Raw genomic sequence first — 19,546 nt, forward strand, 5'->3', positions numbered from 1 at the left:
CAGCGTTGATTAGAAGTCTTGTGTTTCTGATTCCGATGGTATACACAAGAGTTTCCTTTATTCCCAGAGGCTGAACAGAGTGACGGGGAGCGAAAGAAAGTTAAGCATATGCAGAGTCTGAAATTAACCTGTTGCTTTGTACTGCATTGGCAAAGTACAGATTTACTTTAAATACCTTAACCACTTGCCGCCCGCCCTATTACAGAATGACGGCGGCAAAGTGGTTTCAATATCCTGACTGGACGTCATACGACGTCCTCAGGATATTGAGCCGCTGCGCGCCCCCGGGGGCGCGCATCGCGGCGATCGTTGTTGCAGGGTGTCAGTCTGACACCCCGCAACACTGATCTAGGTAAAGAGTCTCCGACGGAGACTCTTTACCACGTGATCAGCTTTTCCTCACTCGCGTCTGTCAGACGCGAGTAGAGAGCCGATCGGCTGCTCCTCTGACGGGGGTTTGCGCTGATCGATTATCAGCACAGCCCCCCCCCCCCCCCCCAAGGATGCCCACAATGGACCACCAGGGATGCCCACCACAGGTATGCCACCCTAGACCACCAGGGATGATAATCACAAATAATGGATGGCAATCAGTGCCCACAATGGATGGCAATCAGTGCCCACAATGGGCATCACTGATTGGCATCCATTAGTACAACACATACATTAGTACGTTAGTGCCACCTATCAGTGCCCATCTATGCCCATCCATGCCGCCTATCAGTGCCCATCAATGCCGCCTATCAGTGCCCATCCATGCCGCCTATCAGTGCCCATCCATGCCGCCTATCCGTGCCCATCCATGCCGCCTATCAGTGCCGCATATTAGTGCCCATCATCCGTGCCTATCAATGCCACCACATCAGTGCCACCTCATCGGTGCCCATCAGTGCCCGTCAGTGCAGTACCATCAGTGCCCATTAGTGAAGGAGAAAACATACTTATTTACAATGTTTTATAACAGAAACAAAAAAAAACTTTTTTTTTTCAAATTTTACGGTAATTTTTTTATTTTTTTTGCAGAAAATAAAAATCCCAGAGGTGATCAAATACCATCAAAAGAAAGCTCTATTTGTGGGAACAAAATGATAAAAAATTTGTTTGGGTACAGTGTAGCATGACCGCGCAATTGTCATTCAAAGTGCGACAGCGCTGAAAGCTAAAAATTGGTCTGGCGGGAAGGTGTATAAGTGCCCTGTATGGAAGTGATTAAAGACCTTAAAATGACAAAAATATTTTTTTTAACCAAAAAGTCTATTCGAGTATGTATTCTCGACTCAAAAGTACTTTCCATTACTCTCAGCCTCCTGCAAAATCCTTTTATTTTTGCTGCTGCGACCTGACTTCCTGTAAGAGGGTGGCTACGTTCGCTCTCCACAGTCTCATTGTATGTAGGAACGTAGCCACCTTAGGGACTACAGGTTATTGGTTTTGTAGCAAATATGCATTACTTGCTGCAAACAAACAGAAGTGTAGGGAAAAGGAGGAAGAAATACTTTTCATAAAAAATTGATTACAGGGCCCCTAAAAAGGATTTTTACCGCCACTCACCTTTGCATACTCATCCTTTGCCTTGTTTAACATCTGCAAGATGTCCACTTCCTTTCCATCGGAGTAAAGAATCATGGGAGAGGCCCCACAGTTGGCTGCTTGTTGTGCCTTCATCTGCTCCTGTTGGGTTAAACTGAAGAACACACATTATTATCATGATTCTTCTGGGACAATCCTTTGAAGTTCAGGATAAGCAAATATTGTCTAAATACAAGACATGTGTATTCATACTTGAATTAGTGCCATTTTGCTTATTTGTTCCAGATCTGAGCAGTAATCCAGTGTGAAATTCTGCTACCTGTAATAAAGACCAGTCACTACTGCTCTCTCTTTGTATGGAGTGACTGGTCTTATCTCCGCCCCATCCTTTTTTATGCATTAGTGTACAGGCCTGCTGGGTTTGCCCCCCCCCCCCCCCCAAAGCACCTTGTCCCCATGTTGATGGCGACAAGGACCTCTTTTCCCACAACCCTGGCCAGTGGTTGCGGGGGGGGGGGGGGGGTCGGTCTGCAGGCAGGGGGCTTACTGGAATCTGAAAGCCTGCCTCCAGATCCCATTTTTCTCATTAAATTAGTGTTCAAAACTGATGAGATGTGCAACGGATTTGCACCGCAGTGTTTAGAAAATGCACAGGACTCTATTCACATTCACAGCGAATTTGCACTGTCGCTGCACCGCATATTTTTGAACTGGCTCCATGGAAAAAGACGGTTTGGTTCACGTGTCATTCGAATCGGATGTGGTTCAAAAACTGAGCCTAACTGTATATTCAAGCTCCACTGATCCCTCCCCTCCTTGGAACTACATGTCACATTAATCTGAGCTCCCCTTCAAGTCCTCTGGCTGCCCTTACAACACACAAATGCCCCTTCAAGTCCTCTGGCTGCCCTTACAACACACAAATGCCCCTTCAAGTCTTCTCTGGCTGCCGTGCATGTCTCATAACATAGGTAGTCTCTTTCCAGAAGTGTGCATGAAACAGTGGCTCTACAGAATCTTGCAAAGGGAATGGAGTCATCTGAAATAAGGAAACCTGGGTCAGTGAACCTTGCACCGACTCAGTCAAAACAAAAAGGAATGCTTTTAAAGAAGCAGCTATAAGTGTTTAGAGTTAGATAGAGTTAAAGGAAAAAAAAATTTTTGATGAAATTACTGTTTACAGGGTATAGAGACATAATAGTTAACTGATTCCTTTTAAAAATGATTAAAAATAGATAAAAATCAATCATAAAATGTGCCTGCAGTTTCAGTTTCGCTTTTCATCTAGTTTCATGCTTCTGTGAAGGACAGAGACACAGAGCCAATACAGGGCAGTGTTTGTTTTCACACCTTCTTGATTAGAGACCACAGAAAGAAGCTCCCAGTACTTTTTTCATAAGGAAACAGACAACCAGGAAGTGTGCAGAACAGAGAAGGATTACAGCAAAAACGAACAATGAGGAAATGAAACCAGGACTGCATTAGGGTAAAGGAAGCTATTTAGCAAAAAAAAAAAATTCCTTTAGTGACCCTTTAACACTTAAAGTGGAGTTCCAACCACAATTAGCATTTTTTAAATGTATGTCCTTTCATCCTGCGTTTTTACAATATAAAGCCGGTCACTTACTATTTTACAATCCGCCGCCGATCCGCATAGATATTCAAAAAAGATAGTTTATAAAACTATGTCTACACCGTTGTCCTTTTGCTTGTGGGCATTGTAAAGCCTACAAGCACTTACTTCCTGGAAGTTTTGGATGGGGAGTGATAATTGGACAGCGCACTGCATCCTGGGAAATGATGACACACATTTCCCAGGAGCATTAGAGGGAGATGATGTCAGAATCCTAGGTGATTTCAAAGGCAGATTTCATGGGACCGCATAGCAACAGGCATTTCCAGATGAGTAAAAAAAAAAATATATATATATATATATATATATATATATATATATATATATATATATATATATATATATATTTTTTTTTTTTACTTTTTTAGGTCTAATGAGCACAATAATGAAAAAAAAAATTGGGATGGAAACTCCACTTTAACTTCCTTTTTTTCTTATGGCTCAAGTACCCTGTGAAATCTCTACATGGACAAAATAAACAAACAAAGATGGGAGAACAGGAAGTCCATTCACAGCAATGCCTGGGTGTCACTAGGACAGGAAATTAAGATAATTTTCAACACTAGAGACAAACAAACAAAAATACGACACAGGATCCAATCCCTCCTCACTTAATCCCTTATGAAGATCAGCAAGGTAACTCAACAAGGTAAACGAAATTAGACCTGGCTTTAGTCTAATTTGTAAAAATGTAAGTTAGCATGGGACTTGCAATGTGCAACTGTAAGGTATAATATACAAGATATGTGGGGGGGAGTTGGGGAAAGGAGATAAAATTGGGAACTATGGAAAAAAAAAAAAAAACGAAAAAAGTTGTATGTCCAGCCAAAACTTTTCATTTTGGATGAAAAAAAAAAAAAAAAAAAAGGTGGAAACCATGTAGGGTTTTACTGCTATCTGGGACACCATTAGAGGGATTTCCCCTCACCAAGGATGAGCTCAGGCGTTTTCGCAATCACAGCAGTAAGACATTTTCCAATCTCTGCAGCTGTGGATCGGGAAATGTCTCACTGCCTGCGATTAGCGCTGTGGAGTGCCAACTTCCTGGCGGACTCTGCACATGCGCGTTGTGAACACACCTGAGCTCATACTCACCCCTCACTTCCTATTCCGCTGACAACAGTTTCAACAGACAGGAAATGATCACCTCAACTTGTCTCAGGGATGCAAAAATCTAGTAAGCGATTCTGTATAATATTTTTGTTTCCAAGATAAAGATGAAAAAGCACAGTGTTTTTCTTACTTTTTCATGAGCTCTGCTATTCTTTGGCATTCGTCTTTGTCATAGAACCAAATCCCATAGATACAAACTGCAATGAAAACAAAGAAACAAGTGTCAGTAAAACAAAAAAGCATACCATTATAGACTTCATAATAAATCTGTGTGCCTTTTCAGGAGCCACAACATCCAGTATTGCTGCTGGTGATCTGGTGACATACGTAGCTGGGAGCCTGACAAGGTGGGTAAGAGTATTTGATTGGCAGTGGCTCCTCCTGTCCCATAGCCCAGAACTCATCAGTGTGATTGACAGCAGCTTCCCATCTTGCATGTTTTTCAGACTGCAGTAGTCAGGAAATTCTTAAGGGATGTCAATCATCCTTGTAATGCCGCGTACACACGGTAGATTTTTGTGATGAAAAAAAAAACTTCATTTTTTTGCATGAAAAAAAAATATGTTTTTCAAACTTCATTTTAAAAAACAACATAGCATACACACCATCGTTTTTTCAAAGAGCTCTAGCAAAGCGTGGTTACGTTCAGCATGTACAGCGGCACTCTGTTCCATTTAAGCTTGCGTCATAACTTGCGCGGGCATGCGCAGGTTTAAAAACGTCGTTTTAGCTACACGTTTTATGACACAAAAAACGACGTTTTGAAAAACGACATAAAAAATTGAAGTATGCTCGAATTTTTTTTTTTTTTTAAGTTTTTCAGAAGACATAAAACAACGTTTTGCCCACACACGGTCATTTTAAATGACGTTTTTAAAAATTTCGTTTTTTTTCCCATCACAAAAAACAACCGTGTGTATGCGGCATAAGAGTGAGGTTTTCCCTGACCTGTGATGTTGGTGGAAGCCACCAAATGTCTTTTGCAGTCTCTGTCATAAGGAATTAGCATTGCAAGTTTTGGGGAAAAGAGGGGCTCTAGCCATCAGAGGACCATAGAGAATGCCTAATAAAAGGTCACTGCAGAGGTTTACGATTAAAAATGGGGCAAAATCCTTAGTGGTGGTGCCAGGTATATTAATAGTGGTTTACCTGGCTTTGAATTTGCATATTACGTTAAAGTGATGTAAACCCAAAATTACCGTCCAGGGGTCTCAAACTGGCGGCCCTCCAGCTGTTTCAAAACTACAAGTCCCATGAGGCATTGCAAGGCTGACAGTTACAAACATGACTCCCACAGGCAGAGGTATGATGGGACTTGTAGTTTCGCAACAGCTGGAGGGCCGCTAGTTTGAGACCCCTGGTTTACACCTTTCTTAATGGATAAGTTCACCTTTTAAAATAAAGAAATGCACTTTTTTTGCAGGTAAAAAAAAGCATTTTTATTTTTTTTTCTCAGGGGCCTGCAGATATCCAATGATCGCGGGTGCAATGTCAGGAAGCTGCACACTCTCGCTCCAGCTTTGTGCCAGTACCTCTGTATGGACTTTCCGTTGCAAAGCTAGAGGTAGAGTGCATGGACTACAAGGGTTCTCATCTGCGCCCTCGCAGTCCATTGAGAATTACAAGCTGTACGCTGCGTTGGAAGATGGGACTAGTTTCTTCATTCACAGATTCCAGAAGCCCCACACAGCTGTTGCAGTTGAGGGGAGCGTAACCCCTGCCTGCTGTCACGGGGGGTTGGGGGAGGGGGGTAAAGCATAGTAACATGTTACACCTGTATACAAGGTGCAACATGTTACTAAAAGTAAACCCATCCTTGTATTACATAATTGCAACTGTAAGCCACTGCCCTGCCATTATTAGCATTGTCAGCCTGCTGTGTGAGCTCCATCAGTTTGCTTTTGGACTGCCTATCAAGTCTACCTGACATGCAGCGCAACAACCAAGTTAAGAAGCGCACGCAACATTGCTGCTGCACATTAAGAGCCATTGGTTAGGGCACCCCATTTACACATGCGAATGGGGTCTTTTGTGGTTACAAGCAGGAGACTCAGCCGGGATTTCATGTGAACAGGAGCGCGTGGGAAGCCCCATTGAGCACAATGGGAGCCTGATCGAGTCCACAGCTATTCACAGCTGCACACGTGCAATGATTGCCTGTGGTCTCATTCGCAAGTATTTGCAGTTTGAAATGAGTATGCTGTTACTGACAGGATCACCTGGGATTATTTTTAAATTGCAGATTTAACAAGAAAACAACCTTTGAAATGATAACAGGGTAAAGCTTATAGGATTTTCTGTTTCAATGGTTTTTATTATTATTTTTTTTGTAAAAGCAAAAAAAAAAAAGATTGTTTGGTAGAACAGCAAACAAATCGTTGCATGCTCCAAGCATGCAACATAGAAAACATACAAATTTGGGGCTTATAAAGAATTATTGAAGACCATAACACTCAGGTTAGGTCTGCCATGAGGCCCCCAACATATTTTAACCAAGATATAAGGCAAGACAGTAACTAATTATAAAATACTGATGTAAAAATGCAGCGCTATAACTACATGTAATATCCAGAAGTGAACTGGGTGATGAGTAAACACACGATAATCAATTGTGAAAAAAAAAATGAATAAAATAAAACTTCACTAGTTAATGAATCCAGTATAAAAATATCATACTTGATTAGTACCTCAACCACTTGATGTTTAATGCACTGACCTTATGGTACCATATACTAGCACTGGATTCATTAATTAGAGAAGTTTTATTTTATTCATTTTTTTTTATACACACATATCAGTGGATTACTTGTGAGTAATAAAATGCCACTTAAAGCGGAGTTCCATCCAAAAATTCCGACATCGCGGGCGCCCGGGACAGGTAAGTGTCCTAATATTAAAAGTCAGCAGCTGCAGGGGTAGGTACTCCAACCATAGGGCGTGGATGCACACACCAGCGGCGGTGAGTCAAACAGACATGTAATGACACCCAAGTCCAAGGTCACGGTCTCCAATGGTGGAAAAATGCAGGCACACAAACGCAGCAGTGGAGTAGGCAAAACATCACAGCTGCTTTCTGTGGAGACACTGAACAGGAGGGAGGGGCCAGGATCACAGTAGAGATTATGAACTTGACTAAGCGAGGTTATGATTATGAGCAAGGCCTTATACACGCGAGCAGACATGTCCGATGAAAACGGTCCGCGGACCGTTTTCATCGGACATGTCTGCTGGGAGCTTTTGGTCTGATGTGTGTACACACCATCAGACCAAAATCCCCACGGACAGAGAACGCGGTGACGTATAAGACACCGACGTTCTCTAACACGCGAGTTCAATGCTTCCACGCATGCGTCAAATCAATTCGACGCATGCGTCAAATCAATTCGACGCATGCGCGTGATTTCGGGCTGCTGGTTATACGTCATAACCAGCTAACCATCGGACATGTCCGATGGACATGTTTCCAGCGGACAAGTTTCTTAGCATGCTAAGAAACTTTTTCCTGCTGGAAACCTGTCCGCTAGGCCCTACACACGGTCGGACATGTCCGCGGAAACTGGTCCGCGGACCAGTTTCAGCGGACATGTTCGGTTGTGTGTACAAGGCCTTAGCGAATTTCAATTTGTGAAACGCGTTAATCTCAGTCAGGTCTGCACTGATGTCTACGATGCCGTCTGATGATTTTTATCTTTAATAAAGTCTTCACTTTTGCTTCAAACCTGCGAGTGTGGTCAAACCTTTTCCTGTTCCAGTGGCTCCTATCCAGATTGCAGACTGGACATGCAAAGTGAGCTTGAAGCATTGGATTGATCTTACCAAAAGCGGTTTGCTTTGTTTTCTCTTCTCACAGAAGAGGGACCAGAGAAGAGGAGGATCCAGGCTGATCTGTGCAAATCTACTGCAACAGAGCAGGTAAGTATAAGATGTTTGTTATTTTTAAAAGAAAAAAATACGAGACTTTATGATCACTTTAACATCTGGGTAGGGCAAGGGTGTCAAACTCAATTTCATCGTGGGCTGCATCAGCATTACGATTGTCCTCAAAAGGGCCGGTTGTATCTGTAAGATTAGATGTCCAGCGCATTCCCTCCCCTTACATTAGATGTCTAGAGCCACCCCACCATCAGAAGTTGAGTCCCCTCCTCTCCCTTGCATCACAGTGCACCCACTTTCCTTATGCTGCTGCTGGGAAGAAGCTGGATGGATTGCTTGAAAGTAAGGGTCTGGAGGAGGACTAGAGGAGGGCTGGAGCTCTCCTACGGCTACAGGAGAGGTGCGAGGGCCACATGAAATGGCCTGGAGGGCCAAATCCGGTCCGCGGGCCTTGTGTTTGACACCTGTGGTCTAGGGACATTTTCCACTGGCCTATTCAGTAGGGCGACTAGTGTCTTTAATAATGTTAACTATTGGTGACCGAAAAAAATAAAACGAGTGAACCCCTATCCCAAAGCGCCGAACCCTGGGTCATGTCCACGTTGGTGTGCCCATCTGACCACAACCCCTAAAGCAGAAGGCCAAGGTTCCTAGATCCCTCTCCCACGCCACTTGATATTACAATCTAGTAGAGGGGGGAAATAAACGGTTTAGAGAACGGAGACACCCCCCCCCCCCCCCCCCAGAGAGCCCCATCCTGCATGCATCCATTTTCAAACAAAGTGCATACTGCCAGGTCAGAGCCATATTTTCGTAATGAGTTAAGAAAATGTTGTATTTGTCTTTGTAAAAAAAGGCCCCACCATGTTACCTAGAGCATTTGTGGGATAGAGGTATGAGAACACGACATGTGCCTTTGTAGCAGTTCTCAGTCATCTGTGAACAACGGTAACTCGTCAAATATTTTCAACATCCACTCCTGGGCCACTTTATATCAGATTTGCACCCTGACCCTGTGCCAAGCCAGACAAAAATATAGCTGTTTCATTTCTGCCACACTCAGGGAACCAGGCGTTTGGAAAGAGCTCACAGCCCAGTCACTGGAGGAAGAATTCCATTTGCGCCGGATAACAAGTGTGAAAAACTGACGTATTAACTGCTGGCCACTGAGAACCAAAGCAACATAAACGTTTTTTTTTTTTTCCAGAATGCTGAGAATGGGCACCTAAGGAAGCATGCCTCAGTAACTTTCCTGGATAACAGTCATTTTAGATGCATATAACTGCAAGACAGAAAGCTAGACTATTTTCTGCACTCAGGACTTACTCGTAGTATAAAAGACCTGTAGAATACGGTTGTGGATGGTACCAAATCTTAAAAGGAAGTCCAATTTGTTATTTGGAATTGATGAATAGGACTGGGCCCTGGGTAGGCAGCTCTAACGTGCAGAAGTTTACTTTGGGGGCACTAGGACTTGGAACTTAGGAAAACAGAAGCACCAGTGTCTTTTCAGATGCACTATCACTTAGACCTGCATAAAGACAATGAAAATGTCCACAGACGCAGAACAAGCACTGAAATCAGCAATTGAATTCCTCATCTCTATACTTGTTCTGGATCAGTGACCTAGAAAGCATTGATGCCAATACATAAGCATGACATCCAGGGAACTAGCATTTTCAAAAGGAAAGTTCAGCAATGGCAGCCTCTAGGATTCTTATACGACAGGATCCCTTGTACTGGAGGGCTAAGATCACAAGCTTCTGCAGACACCCCGTGTTGCCTTCACTTTAGCAGGACCGTTATTAGGACCCGACAGTCCACTTCCAGCCAGCCTAGCTCTGAGGAAGGGGGTGCGCCCCGTAACACATTAGCTATACCCTGTGTTCTGTGCACCATCACAGCACCCCCTCTCAGTATTCCTTTGAAGAGTCCTCAGTTCTGATACAAACACTGGGCTGGCTCTTGGGGGCAGTTATGCAAATATCAAAAAAGCCTTGATCAGGCTATTTGTTGTTATGAAAGGTCCAATATAAAATGAACACTGTACTGTATCACTTTTCATGTGACAACACTGGAGAAATTACACTTTGCTACAATGTAAAGTAGTGAGTGTACAGCTTGTATAACAGTGTAAATTTGCCGTCCCCTCAAAATAACTCAACACACAGCCAATAATGTCTAAACCGCTTGCAACAAAAGTGAGTACACCCCTAAGGCCCCATTCACACCCGAGCATAGCGTTTTCAGGTCCCAGAAATTGTTTGAGCTTCAGGCGTTTTGGAGCTTCTGGCTTCAGGCGTTTTGGAGTGGAGATGTGAACCATCTTCACAGAGAATCATTTTTTTCCCCCCTCCAGTGTTTTGTAGCCTTAGGCTTCCAGCTACAAAATGCTCAGGTATGAATGGGGTCTCAGTGAAAATGTCTAAATTTGGCCCAACGTATCAATATTTTGTGTGGCCACCATTATTTTTCAGCACTGCCTAAACCCTCTTGGGCATGGAGTTCACTAGAGCTTCACAGGTTGCCACTGGAGTCCTTTTCCACTCCTCCATGATAACATCACAGAGCTGGTGGATGTTACAGACCTTGCGCTCCTCCACCTTCCTATTGAGCATCTGTGGGGCATCCTCAAATGGGTTTAGGTCTGGAGACATGCTTGGCCAGTCCATCACCTTTACCCTTAGCTTCTTTAGCAAGGCAGTGGTCATCTTGGAGGTGCGTTTGGGGTCGTTATGTTGGAATACTACCCTGCGACCCAGTATCAGAAGGGAGGGGATCATGCTCTGCTTCAGTATGTCACAGTACATGTTGGCATTCATGGTTCCCTCAATGAACTATAGCTCCCCAGTGCCGGCGGCACTCATGCAGCCCCAAACCATGACACTCCCATCACCATGCTTGACTGTAGGCAAGACACACTTGTCTTTGTACTCCTCACCTGGTTGCCGCCACACACACTTGACACCATCTGAACCAAATAATTTTATCTTGGTCTCATCAGACCACAGGACATGGTTCCAGTAATCTATGTCCTTAGCCTCTTGTCTTCAGAAAACTGTCTGCAGGCTTTCTTGTGCATCATCTTTAGAAGAGGCTTCCTTCTGGGACGACAGACCAATTTGATGCAGTGTGCGGCGTATGGTCTGAGCACCGACAGGCTGATCCCCCACCACTTCAACCTCTGCAGCAATGCTGGCAGCACTCATACATCCATTTCCAAAAGATAGCCTCTGAATATGATGCTGAGCACGTGCACTCAACTTCTTTGATCGACCATGGCTAGGCCTGTTCCGAGTGGAACCTGTCCTCTTAAACTGCTGTATGTTCTTGGTCACTGTGCTACAGCTCAGTTTCAGGGTCTTGGCAATCTTATAGCCTAGGCTTTATGTAGAGCAAAAAAAATTTTTCCAGAGTTTTTTCGCCATGGAGGTGCCATGTTGAACTTCCAGTGAACAGTATGAGAAAGAGTGAGAGTGATAACACCAAATGTAACACACCTGCTCCCCATTCACCCCTGAGACCTTGCAACACTAACGGAGTCCCATGACACCGGGGAGGGACAATGGCTAATTGGGCCCAATTGGGGTGTACTCACTTTTGTTGCCAACGGTTTAGACATTAATTGCTGTATGAGCTGTGCACTCACTACTTTACATTGTAGCAAAGTGTAATTTCTTCAGTGTTGTCACATGAAAAGTGATACAGTACAGTGTTCATTGGGCACAAATTCTCCCAAGGAAAACTGAAGTTGGCCACATAAGCAAGTGTGAATGGGGACCAAGTCTTCCCCCCACTATTAAAAACTTAAAAAAATAAATAAAACACAACTCACTGGAGTAAGGCTCCAGAATTAACAAAACAATACATTAAAAAGTTTAGATGTGGTAGTTGCATTTGTTTTCTCTTTTCAGACTTTTCACCTGGTGAAGCCTTTTAAAAGGCTATTTTTTGAGTAAAGATCAAATATTGTTAAACAGTTGCATTCCTTATTTACATATAAAATATTTTAAACTAGTTTGCCACTTTTTATGGCTATAACACTGTAGTGTTTTTTCCCCCTGTGTCAAAGAGATAAGGGTGACACATATAGTGACCAAAACACCTGGTAAGATATTCGCATTTTCGATGCGAAGAGCCAATCTGATTGGACTAGGCCACTGGTCTTTGCCCTGTAGGACACCGCTATCAAACTCTTCTCTCTCCAACAAGAGAGCCTTTATCGGTGCTACTGGTGATGGAGACAGAATACAGGAGCATATGTGACGCTGTGAAGTGGCTGAGTGACAGGCAGACAAAGTCAATCTCCCTGCAAGTCACAATCAGTAAAACTCCACTAGACAGGACTGAAGCAGGGGGCAGAGGAAGCTACAAATCTAGAGAAGGAGATTGGAGACAACTCAGCGGACTCAATATCTGAGGCATGGGGGTTCCTGCCAAATCCTACTGAACACAAGAAGCATTTCTGCTTTTCAATCGAGACGAGAGCTTGGGGTTTATTTGTATGAACGGCAGTGGGCAGTAAGAAGATCCAAGATGTTTCACTCCCTCATCCGCAATGCCACGGATTCTTACCGGCCTATGCCCAAGGACATCATGGCTCCGCGACCCAGCATGTTCTGTAAAGGCAACGTAGTGTCTGAGATGGAGCTGGACTATGTCCACGTAGCTCCAGGAGGTAAGACTGAAACTTTATGATGGATTTTCATGGTGTTATATGACCCAGGCATGTTGAACTGGTGTTTTCCTGGCCTGATTGAGGCCCCAAACATCTCCATAGTTCTTAAAGCCTGGGTTTCCCAACAGTGGGCCAGATTCACAAAAGAGATACGACGGCGTATCTCCTGATACGCCATCGTATCTCTGTTTCCATCTATGCGACTGATTCATAGAATCAGTTACGCATAGATATCCATAAGATCCGACAGGTGTAATTGTTTTACACTGTCGGATCTTAGGATGCAGTACCGCGGCCGCTGATGGGGGGAGTTTGCGTCATAAACCAGCGTCGTGTATGCAAATTAGGAGTTACAGCGATCCACGACGGATTTTCGCGTTCGCTACGTCGCCGCTAGTCTAGTTTCCCGTCGCAAAGTTAGTCGTCGTTTTTGGTGCCTTAACTTTACACAGCAATCGTATTGCTGTATAAAGTATGGCCGTCGTTCCCGCGTCGAAATTTAAAAATGAACGTCATTTGCGTAAGCCGTCCGGGAATACGGAATTACGCTACGCGCGTCGCCGTTCGAAAAAATTACGTCACTGCGCGCAAAGCACGACGGGAATTGCGAAACGGAGCATGCGCAGTAGGTCCGGCGCGGGAGCGCGCCTAATTTAAATGGCACGCGCCCATTTGAATTGGCCCGCCTTGCTCCGGACGTATTTAGGATACACCGCAGCAAGTTTCCAGGTAAGTGCTTTGTGGATCGGGCACTAAAACTGGAAACTTGCGGCGGTGTATCGTAAATGGGTTACGTTACACGGCCGCAAATGTATGTGAATCTGGCCCAGTGTTCTTAAGTATTTTCGAAAAATGCTTTCTGTCCCCTTAACCACAGATGAAATACTGTATTACATTTAATGCTTGCAGGTGTTATAATAAAATCAACAAGGTGTATTAGATGGTTTTGAAAATAGGTGTCCCTCTGTGAAAAAATGTGGCCCCTTTAAGCGATATTCTGATGAGTCAGGTTCTTTGTTTTATTAGTTTTAAAGAGCAAATATAAATTGTGCATCTATAGAAAAGAATATCGGGTGGTCTGTATAATGCATATACATGATCTGATATGCACAAAGTTCAGAAATATATGATGACCCCCCCCCCCCCCCAGGGGAGGGAGATTGAGTACCCCAAGGTTATCATGGCCGGACTTAGATGGGAATATACTTGTGACTTGTCACTGGTTAAGAAATAGTAGGAATTATATTTAGCATGGATTGGTAGGATGCTCAATATGGAGATTTCTAATTGATACTGTACTATGAAATATTTGGCTGTCGGAAGCTGACTGTTTGTAATACTGATTTGTACAATAAAAACGTTTCTGTTAAAAGTTCAGAAATATATAGACTAAATAAGCAGCAAATCTGTTCTGGAAGGAACAGTTCTGCAGCATGCACAATTCAAGTGCATCTATACTCAGGAACACGATTTAATATATTGCAACCCAACAGTCCTTAGATGTGGTGACTGCATTCAGTTTTCTCAGGCACAGAAAACTACCAGCTGATCCTGCCAGAAATCCGGTTCGCTTGTAATTTCCTTTGCATTGAAAACCATTATCTTTTACAGTTCTCTTCTGTGAACTAACTGAAATCTTATGTATACAGCTCCCCTTAATGCATGGGGTCTCAAACTGGCGGTCCTCCAGCTGTTGCGAAACTACAATTCCCAGCATGCCTCTGCCTGTGGGAGTCATGCTGGTAACTGTCAGCCTTGCAATGCCTCATGGGACTTGTAGTTTTGCAACAGCTGGAGGGCCTCCAGTTTGAGACCCCTGCCTTAATGTAACGAAGCTTGGGAGGGGGGGGGGGGGGGGGGAGTTTATGCAGCAACTCTGCTCCTCCATACATACAATTTAATGATTAGGTGTCGTCGCCCTATGGCAGCAAGTGTGTTACTAGCAGGATAACCAGATGAAAAAGGAAAAAAAAAAAAGAAGAATGCAGCCATTACATCTAGAGGCCAATAGTGTATCTCACAACCTTTGAACTTCAGAATGAGGGACACTTGAGGAATGACGTAACCTTGCATAGCATGCTGTGGGCGCGATCAAACGCTTGACAGTGGGAGAAGCTTAAGGGTCATCATTAAACAAAACTCAAACTTTCTTGTACCTATAAAATATGCTTTTATTATTGTTCCACAAGCAAGGGTCTCACGGGTACACACAAACCTCAGCACATTCATTTTTTATTTATTTTTTTAAATGAAGAATAAAGGGGTGCACAATTCTGGGATGAGCTACGTACAGAGTGCCGGATTCTGGGATGAGCTACGTACAGAGTGCCGGATTATGGGATGAGCTACATACAGGGCGCCAGGTTCTGGGATGAGCTATGTACAGAGTGCAGGATTCTGGGATGAGCTACGTACAGAGCGCCAGGTTCTGGGATGAGCTACGTACAGAGCGCCAGGTTCTGGGATGAGCTACGTACAGAGCGCCAGGTTCTGGGATGAACTACGTACAGAGTGCCGGATTCTAGGATGAGCTACATACAGGGCGCCAGGTTCTGGGATGAGCTATGTACAGAGTGCAGGATTCTGGGATGAGCTACGTACAGAGTGCCAGGTTCTGGGATGAGATACGTACAGAGTGCCAGGTTCTGGGATGAGCTACGTACAGAGTGCCAGGTTCTGGGATGAGCTACGTACAGAGTGCCAGGTTCTGGGATGAGCTACGTACAGAGCGCCAGGTTCTGGGATGAGCTACGTACAGAGTGCTAGGTTCTAGGATGAGCTACGTACAGAGTGCCAGGTTCTGGGATGAGCTACGTACAGTGCTTTGCTTGGCACTGCATCCAACAGACCTGCAGCTTCTGCCAAATCTGCACTAGTGATGCAGCAGCCCATGTTTTCCTGAAACAGTTCATGATCACCAGTTCAACTAGCAGGGCCCTGGCCTGTAATGATTATTGCAGAATGCAGATAATATTAATGATTGCATCTGCAGTCATACAGTATCTATCTCACATGCTAAAACACACCTAGGTAGGTACCCAGGCCAGCAGCACCTTCTGTCCCCGTTTGTTTCTTCCTCCTTGGCTTGCTTTTTTCCCCACACTCTTTCCCCCAGTCTTAGGCCCAACCACCCAGTCCCTCCCTCCTGTGATGTGATTGTCCCTGCTCCGATTCCATATCCACTCCAGTGAGTCCACACTGCATAAGTTAACTTACACAGCAGACAGTCAGCTCCTTGGGCAACTGGGCTTTAGGTGAGATGCCTTCCAGAAGGTTCATCTGGCTCTGCTCTCCCGCCACAAACCTGCACTGCCTGGCACTCCACAGACAGACTCCCAGCTTCTCCCTCTGCAGCAGGAATAAGGACTAGTGGGCAGCGCCGCTCCCGGCCGGACCTACACAGACACGTAGAGCCTTGGCTGGAGAGACTGAGCAGGACAGTGTGAGCAGAATCATCAACATTATACCTCCCACACAGCAGGACAAGGGAGGGAAAAAAAATAATAAAAAAAGGAATCCATTGGACTCGTATCAGTTTTGTGATGTTCACATCCGTTTTCCAGACTACATTTTAGCCAAAGCAGGTAGATCTAAACACTTTAGCTTATTTTAAACTTTCCTGTGGTTGGAGGAGACGGCACGTGCAAAATTCCCAGCATGTTCAACATACGTAGAGGATGCTCGAGCAGTACGAACCATAGTGGGTCCTGAAAATGTAATACAAACTGCATCGTAAATTACAGTGGCAATAGGCGTAAATGTAGGTTCGTAAGACGCTCAGCTGCAATAGGGCAGTGAATGACTGGCAAATCACTTGAGTCTTTTTTTTTTTTGTTACATATCCCATACCATCAGCACAATTACGTTAACGATTGCAGCTTGAGTTTCCACAGTTGTTTCCTTCCTATTGTCCAACAATCTTCTCCCTGACATGCCCCAATTATTGCTGTGCATGTAAAGAGAGTTCCGAAGGCAGTTAATTACATGCGTTTAAAAAAAAAAGAAGGGGGAAGACCTTCGGCAAATCGGAGGATGCTGGGTATTTGTCAAAGCAGAAAAATCGAGAAGCCAGTTAGCAATTGCTTCCTTCTTCAGCAGATTTCCGCGTTTTTATTTTTTGCTACAATTGTGCGAGCGGTCTCTGCGCCTCGTGACCTTTGAATCCCGCTGGAGGCTGTGCTGTCAGCAAAGGCCATAATTACATGCAAATAACAGAAATTAAGGTATCAATTCTGCGCTTGCACAATTTATTATTTCTAAGGATACCCATACGTGGCAGGGGATTTGTTGTTATAGTAAAAAAAAATTATGTGCTGCAGAATTCAATTATAATTCGATCTTTTTCTCTTATTCCCCCTGCAAAGTCCCACAAATACCTGTTGAGCCTGCTAGTGGAGTCCATCTAATGCAGCTTGATGTGACAACAATGCTGCACTGTTCCTGGATTGAGAGCAGAGTTGCCACCCTCATGAAATGAGAAGATGCTGAAGGAGGTGTGGCCATCAGCATTCTCTCTGCCAATTCACACCGTAGCTTGCTAATCAGCACTTGGCTACATGTAGTCCTCCACCGCTTTTTTGGTTTAAGCACACTGCCTGTTGCTGAAACCCTCTCCTTGTGAGATGCAGTGTCTGCGCGGGAAAACATACGAAACACAAAAAGGAGGGTATGGTTCAGCTAGGGAAGGTAAAAGACAGTTTTTGGTTTACCTTTTGAGGTTTGTTTATCGCATAGTAACTGGATTTGGGGTTTGTTTAGACTGCCATATAAGATCCATTAATTGTACTTAAAAGGGTTGTAAAGGCAGTAGGTTTTTGCATCCACCATTCACTCCCAGCTCTTCTCTGCAGTTTGCGGCTGAAGTAGTTAAGTTCCTATATGCCGGTATGGATGAACTATGGTGTCTCCACATCCAGGGAGTGCTTCGGGGGGTCACTTTATCTCCACCATGCAAAGCCGCATGTACTGCATAGAATGCATGAAGGTAAAAAAAACTTGTGCCTTAAAGTGATTGTAAACCCAACCAGAGAACTTGCACCTACAGGTAAGCTTAGATTAAGGCTTACCTGTAGGTGCAGAAAATATCTCCTTAACCTACACAGTTAAGAAGATATTTGCAGAAAACACTGAACCGATATCTACGGCACATGCGCGCCGTAGACAACGGTGCAGGTGCACTGAGCGTGCCGGTTTTTTTGAATGGCATAATGCCGGAAACCCGCGGGAGTGACGTCAGAGCGCCAGAGCGGTGAAACAAGGAAGATGCTCCGAGGGGACATGGCGGCGGCGGGGAACGAGGAGCGATTCAATCTCAGGTAAGTGCCACATAATGAGCTAGCATGAATACTAGCTCATTATGCCTTTCTTGCAGGGTTTTATTTTCTTTTTTGGGGGGGGGGGGTTACTCTTTAATAACCACTTTGTGACTCAATCGTGTAAATCCTGTGCAGTTTTTGGCTGTGTTTACACACTTCTGCTTATACTGCAGCCTCCTGCCTGCAGCAGACTGACTACATCATCTCAACCTAGGCATAATCATTATACCAGACCTTAAAGCAGGGCTTCATCCAAAAGGGGAAGCTCTGCTTGTTTGCTCCCCCCCTACACATTTGGCAGTTTTTGGGTGGGGAGAGGGGTGGAACGGGTATCTGGTTTTGACAGGTACCCACAGCAATATGAGCCAGTAGTTTACCCCCCTTCCCACACAGTCTTCTGGGACACATCACAGGTCTTAGAAGACTACAGAACCATTCACAAGGCGCGTAGGAAAGAGGCTGTAAAGCTGCAAGGCTCCACTTCCTGTTTCCCTTACTAGAGATGCTGGCGCCTGCACCCAAAGCCGATTGAAGTCGGTTTGGGTGAGGACATCGCTGAATCCCTGGACAGGCAAGTGGTTCTTATTTTTAAAGTCAGCAGCTAAATTATCTGTTTTTTTTTCTAAAAGGAGCATGGAGCTCCTCTAAGGAAAGCTTCTAATTATAAAAAGGTGGAGCTTTCTGAAAAATGATACTGTTACAGTATGTTTTCACATGTCAGGTATTTATTCATGCAGATTTAATACTGAAAACGCCCACTTTAATCTGATCCCTTTACATAAACTGAATAGCTAAAGAAAACTGTAAAAGTTTCCCTTTAAAATAGCAATTTATTGCAGGTCTGTAAAATCCCTGAAAATGTATTGTATTAAGTGACACGGGTTCCGCATTCTCAGTGAGATACTTGATAATGATTTTGAGCCCCATAGGACAAGTGTCTTGGTGTATTCCCCTATACTTAATTCTTGCTTTCAGTAATTATAGCTGTAACTCCGCATGGCAGCTGGTGGATCCCTGGTTGGGGCGGTTCTGCTGCTGTCAGTGGGCGTCCATCTCCCAGGAGCAGTCCCTGTACTAAAAACCAAGCTGACTTTCTGCTTAGAATTTTAAAGCTGAACGCAAGGCAAACAGATAAACAAATACACAGATGAAATATATGCAAGAGCTGTTTTACCTGCCAAATATCTGTATTTCTGTCAATCCAGTCCTGAAATTTAAATAGCTCTTCTCAAAGCACAGTCCTGTCTCACTGGGCCGGAGACTGAAATTGTTCTCTGCTGTAGTCCAGTAATGCTTAGGCTGGTCAGACAGTTCAAATCTCAGCTGGTTCAGCCGGAGAAAATTCACAACGTCTATGGCCTGCTTTCAGATGAACATTCCGATCAGGTCCGCCTGTCAATTACC

The 19,546-nt window shown here is 44.3% G+C and overlaps 1 protein-coding gene across 2 annotated transcripts in view; it reads right to left on the reverse strand.

Moving 5' to 3' along the window:
* DCP1B (decapping mRNA 1B) overlaps positions 1–19,546 on the reverse strand; it is a 44,327-nt gene that overhangs the window by 13,997 nt on the left and 10,784 nt on the right. For both annotated transcript variants that reach the window (XM_040345323.1, XM_040345324.1), the window contains 2 exons: positions 4,407–4,473; positions 1,552–1,684 (listed from right to left, as the gene is read on the reverse strand). In XM_040345323.1, the coding sequence (XP_040201257.1) occupies positions 1,552–1,684; positions 4,407–4,473 (200 nt within the window). The remainder of the gene's footprint in view (positions 1–1,551; positions 1,685–4,406; positions 4,474–19,546) is intronic.

Source organism: Rana temporaria, chromosome 3 (assembly GCF_905171775.1).
Source record: "Rana temporaria chromosome 3, aRanTem1.1, whole genome shotgun sequence".
Classification (NCBI taxonomy): Eukaryota; Metazoa; Chordata; class Amphibia; order Anura; family Ranidae; genus Rana; species Rana temporaria.